Source organism: Silene latifolia, chromosome 3 (assembly GCF_048544455.1).
Source record: "Silene latifolia isolate original U9 population chromosome 3, ASM4854445v1, whole genome shotgun sequence".
Taxonomy (NCBI): Eukaryota; Viridiplantae; Streptophyta; class Magnoliopsida; order Caryophyllales; family Caryophyllaceae; genus Silene; species Silene latifolia.
Genome location: NC_133528.1, coordinates 108,512,461 through 108,517,719, shown reverse-complemented (window position 1 = coordinate 108,517,719; position 5,259 = coordinate 108,512,461). Strand labels below are relative to the sequence as shown.

General features: G+C 42.0%; 1 protein-coding gene across 1 annotated transcript; it reads left to right on the top strand.

Annotated features, from left to right (window-relative positions):
• The first annotated feature begins 363 nt into the window (after nt 1–363).
• LOC141649467 (uncharacterized) lies at nt 364–3,553 on the top strand. Its single transcript, XM_074458158.1, has 8 exons — nt 364–518; nt 630–1,071; nt 1,207–1,605; nt 1,791–2,063; nt 2,144–2,647; nt 2,764–2,998; nt 3,098–3,205; nt 3,315–3,553. Exons 1-8 carry the CDS (start codon nt 364–366, stop codon nt 3,551–3,553), a joined length of 2,355 nt encoding a protein of 784 aa, XP_074314259.1.
• Nucleotides 3,554–5,259: the final 1,706 nt, after the last annotated feature.

Genomic DNA, 5,259 nt, shown 5'->3' with positions numbered 1-5,259 from the left:
GATTTCCTTTCTGTCAGAATTGCTTTTGTCAGATTCAGTTGAACAATTTATTTGAATTACTTCTAGTTATTTAAATCTCCTCAAATTTTGTCAGTTGCTAGTTAAGTTATAATAGTAATCTGTCTCCAAAATTCAAGATTTTAGGAGTAAATTTACCATATTATTCATATTTTAGAAACTCATCGTGTCCTGCTGAAACTTCTTTCTGAAAGGTCAAGTATTTTGTGTCTTACCCGGGGTTTGACATTGCAATTTTGGTTATCATAGCTTAGGTTATAACACAATTCTATCTTGTGTTAGTCCTGAGTGAGAGAAAGTGAGTTCATTTACCCTAACTACAACAAAAACACAAAAAATAACCCCATGAGTGAAGAGAGACTTGCTGGTACTGAGACAAGGATAGAAAATTTGGTAGGAAATGTGGAGACTTTGCTCAATGTTGTTCATACTGTCATGGAAATATTTCCAAACCATGACCCAAGAAGGCAACCACCACCTTTCAGAGGAAGAGGAAGGGGGTGAGGGATTGCAATGTGAGCAGGAAGGAGGCAGCCACAGCATGATCCATATGAGGAGGCCATCTCTGAATCAGATGACTCCAGACTGTAGGAGGGAATCTTTGATGCCAGAGACAAAGATGTAAACGCAAACATCCCTGATTTCCATGGTAGTTTAAATCCTGAGGATTTGTTAGACTGGCGTAGATTTGTTGAGAGAATCTTTGAGTTTGAAAGTTATGATGACAGAAAAGCTTTTAAAGTTGCCATCTTAAAACTCAAAGGATATGCATCTCTTTGGTATGAAAGTATGAAACACCAAAGGATTAGAGATGGTAAGGAACCAGTCAGGTCTTGGGCTAAGTTGAAAAAGAAATTAAAAGAGAAATTTATAGCCAAAGACTATACCCAGGATATCTTTATTAAACTGACTCAATTGAGACAAGAAAAGCTATCTGTTGAGGCCTACCTTAAGAGCTTTGAACATCTAAACCTGCAATGTGAGGTTACTGAGAAACCTGAGCAAAAGATTGCTAGGTTTATTGAGGGTTTGGATCCTAAGATAGCTAGCAGGGTAAGGATGCAGCAAGTTTAGTCATTTGATGAGGCAGTCAATCTGGCCTTAAGAGTCGAGAAGCCGGAAAAGGTGAAACCATTAACACCCAAACTCCCTACCAGACCAATATTCAAACCTTATACTGGTATTAAGATCACTAAGACACCTAAACCTGCAACCCAACCCACGGGGGATAAGGGGAAGGCACCTGTAACCTCAAAAGTCAATCCTACTGTGACAAGAGACCAGATAAGATGTTTCCATTGCCAAGGGTTTGGTCACTTTAGAAAGGACTGTCCCTCCAACAAGGCTCTTACCTTGATGGAAATTGAAGAGTGGGAAAGAGAGGGTCTCATTGAGTATGAGAAGGATGAAACTCTGGTCACAGAAGAGGTAGAAACAGAAGAGGAGACAAGCCATGGACTAGTTTTTGCTCCTTCTGACACAGGACACAACTTGGTCTTGTGGAGGGTTATGCACTCCCAACAGGCTCCTTTGGAAGCTGACCAGAGGTCCCTGATCTTCAGGAGCAGGTGCACAGTTCAGGGAAGGGTTTGTAATATGATAATTGATGGGGGGGCGGGGTGAGCGACACTAATGTTGCCTCCACCACCCTGGTTAGTAAGCTGAGCTTACCTACCCGGGATCACCCAAACCCATACAAGTTGAGGTAGTTAAACAAAGGATCAGCAGTGAGAATTGACAAGTAGTGCATTGTGTCATTATCCATTGGAAAGGTGTACAAAGATGAAGTACTATGTGATGTAATGCCAATGGATGCCTGTCATCTCTTGTTGGGAAGACCATGTGAATTTAACCGAAACACTACCTATCAAGGCATGGACAACACCTACAGTTTCAAGCACAATGGCAAGAAAGTCACCTTGACTCCTTTGCCACCAAACCAGAGAAATTATGGGAGTCCCAACATGCCTGAGGAGTTGAATGGTATGCTATTTATATTAGAAGCAGCTATGATAAAAGAGATCAAGCAAGAACAGCCTATACTAGTTCTACTGTCAACGGAAATACAGAAAGAAAAGAGCCATGAGATGCCTGCAGAAGTTGAACCACTGATTCATAAGTACAGGGAAGTTTTGCAGTTGAGTTGCCTAGTGAGTTACCCCCACTGAGAGGGATTGAACATCACACTGACCTGGTGCCTGGTTCTGTGCTACCTAACAAACCAGCTTACATATGTGATCCCACTGCTACCAAAGAACTGCAGCACCAGATTGAAGAATTGATGACCAAAGGATTTGTGAGGGAGTCATTTAGTCTATGTGCGGTCCCTGCCTTGCTGGTACCAAAGAAAGATAGGACTTGGAGGATGTGTACTGATAGTAGAGCAATCAATAACATCACTGTAAAGTATCGGTTTCCAATCCCAAGATTGGATGATATGTTGGATGAGCTTAGTGGAGCCACTGTCTTCTCAAAGATATATCTCAGACAGGGTTACCATCAAGTTAGGATTAGGGAGGGAGATGACTGGAAAACTTCATTCAAGACTAAGCATGGCCTATATGAGTGGCCGGTTATGCCATTTGGACTTTCTAATGCCCCTAGCACATTCATGAGGTTGATGACAGAAGTGCTGAGACCATGTTTGGGCAAATTGCTGTAGTTTACTTTGATGACATTCTGATATACAGCAGCAGCTCTTCTTAACATCTCAAGCATCTAGAAGCTGTGTTCAAAATCTTTAAGGAACAGAAACTCTTTGGTAAGCTAGAGAAGTGCACTTTTATTGTTAAAGAAGTGGCTTTCTTAGGATACATAGTATTTGGGAGGGGTATCTCTGTTGATCAGGAGAAGGTAGCAGCAATACAATCCTGGCCAGCTCCTAAGACCATCACTGAGGTAAGAGGGTTCCATGGATTGGCTTCTTTTTACAGAAGATTCATCAGGAATTTCAGTACAGTTGTTGCTCCTATCACTGAATGTATGAAGAAGGGAGAGTTCTAGTGGTCTGAGAGTGCTCGGCAATCCTTTGAAAAGATAAAGAAAATGATGTGTGAGACCCCTATCCTGAAACTACCAGATTTTGATCAACTATTTGAAGTTGAGTGTGATGCAAGTAGAGTGGGGAATGGAGAAGTCCTAATCCAGTGCCAGAAACTTGTGGCCTATTTCAATGAGAAATTGAATGGTGCCAAAGTGAAATACTCCACATATGACTTAAGAAATTTATGCAATTATTAGATCAGTCATGCACTGGAGCCATTATCTGAAGCCAAAGCCATTTGTGTTGCATTCAGATTATGAAGCTTTAAGATTTATCAATAGTCAGCACAAGTTAAGTCACAGACATGCTAAATGGGTTGAGTTCTTGCAATCCTTTACATTTTCAAGCAAGTACAAAGAAGGAAAGCTTAATGTTGTTGCTTATGCACTGTCAAGGAGGCACTCTTTGCTAACAGTCATTGAACAGAGAGTGTCGGGGTTTGAATTTATGAAGGAACTGTACAGGGAGGATCCTGATTTTTCTGAGGAATGAATTAACCTATCTAAGGGAGGTCCAACACAGGGAAGCAAGTATCTGATGCAGGAGAGATTCCTGTTCCATGGAAACAAGTGGTGTGTGCCTAGAGGGTCCTACAGATATCTGCTGATCAAAGAAATACACTCAAGAGGGTTATGGGGACACTTTGGAGTTCAGAAAACCTTGGATATATTGCAGGATCAGTTCTACTGGCCAAGGATGATGGGTGATGTCCAGGTGGTCCTTAGAAGAGGTTCAGTATGTAAAAGGGCCAAAAGCTCATTCCAAGCAGGGCCTTATACTCCCTTACCAGTTCAGAGAGACCCTGGGAAGATGTCAGCATGGATTTCATAGTGTCTCTTCCAAGGACAGCAAGGGGAAAGGATTCTATAATGTTTGTGGTGGACAGGTTCAGCAAAATAGCTCATTTCATAGCCTGCAAGAAGATTGAGGATGGAGCTAGTGTAGCTGAGCTATACTAAAAGGAAATTGTGAGGCTCCATGGGGTTCCTAAGACTATTGTATCAGATAGGGACACCAAGTTCATGAGCTATTTCTGGTAGACACTATGGAAGCTGCTTTAAACCAAGCTCTTGTTTAGCACTGCTCACCGCCCACAGATAGATGGCCAAACTAAGGTCACCAACAAAACACTGGGGAGGATCTTAAGATGCATAGTGAGCAAGTCCTTAAGGGATTGGGACCTCAAGTTGGCTCAAGCAGAGTTTGCTTTCAACAGGGCCCCATTTACTGCAACAGGCCACAGTCCCTTTGAGTTGGTCTATGGGGTCAATCCATTAATGCTTATAGAGCTGTCAAAGGTCCCAAGAGGAGATCTGAACTTTAAGGCCAAAGCCAGAGCTGATCAATTGCTGAAGTTGCATGGAACTGTCAAGAAACAAATTGAATTGGCAAATGAGAGGTACATGAAGAAGTCCAAAGTCCCTCAGAAAAAGAAAGAGTTCAGTCCAGGACATCTGGTCTGGATTAACCTAAGGAAAGAACAAGCTAATGCCTAGGGATGATGGACCTTTCGAGATCACTGAGAAGATAGGGCCAAATGCTTATAAGGTAGACCTCCCTGGGGATTATGAAGTTCATGGGACATTAAATGTGGGAGACCTAAGTCCTTACTATGATTCAGAAGGAGAGGAGAGTACAGGCTTGAGGTCAAGCCCTTTTCAAGAAGGGGAGGTTACAGCAGGAGCTGATGACCATGGACAACACATTTCTGATTCCAGCCATGGCCTTCAAATGCCAAGACACAACCCAAGCCACTACAGCACAGGCTAGACAGTAGCTACTCTGAACCTTAATCCAGGAAGCCTCATCAACCAGCACCAGTCCTACCAGCAGCAGCCAATATGGCTAGCTGAAACTCCGTTTTACTAAACCATAAAAACAAACCAAGGAGCTAGAGCCAACCAGCATTGCATATCACAGAAACACAAACTGAACTAAGCAACAACATGTGACTTTCCTGCATAAAGTTTATTACTATATTTAGCCAGACATCTTGGAATTGCTTTTGCATTGTTTCTACACATCTGAGATAACACCTTGACCACCAAAAGAAGCATGAAACAAAGATGAAGACCTTTCCCAAGCCAGGCCAAAAGAGAAGTCTGAACCTGTCAACATCACAGCTGCTCTTTTGTTTTTATCAGTTCAGTTTGCTTTTATTACTTTTATATCCGTTTGTAATATATTTCTTTTATGTT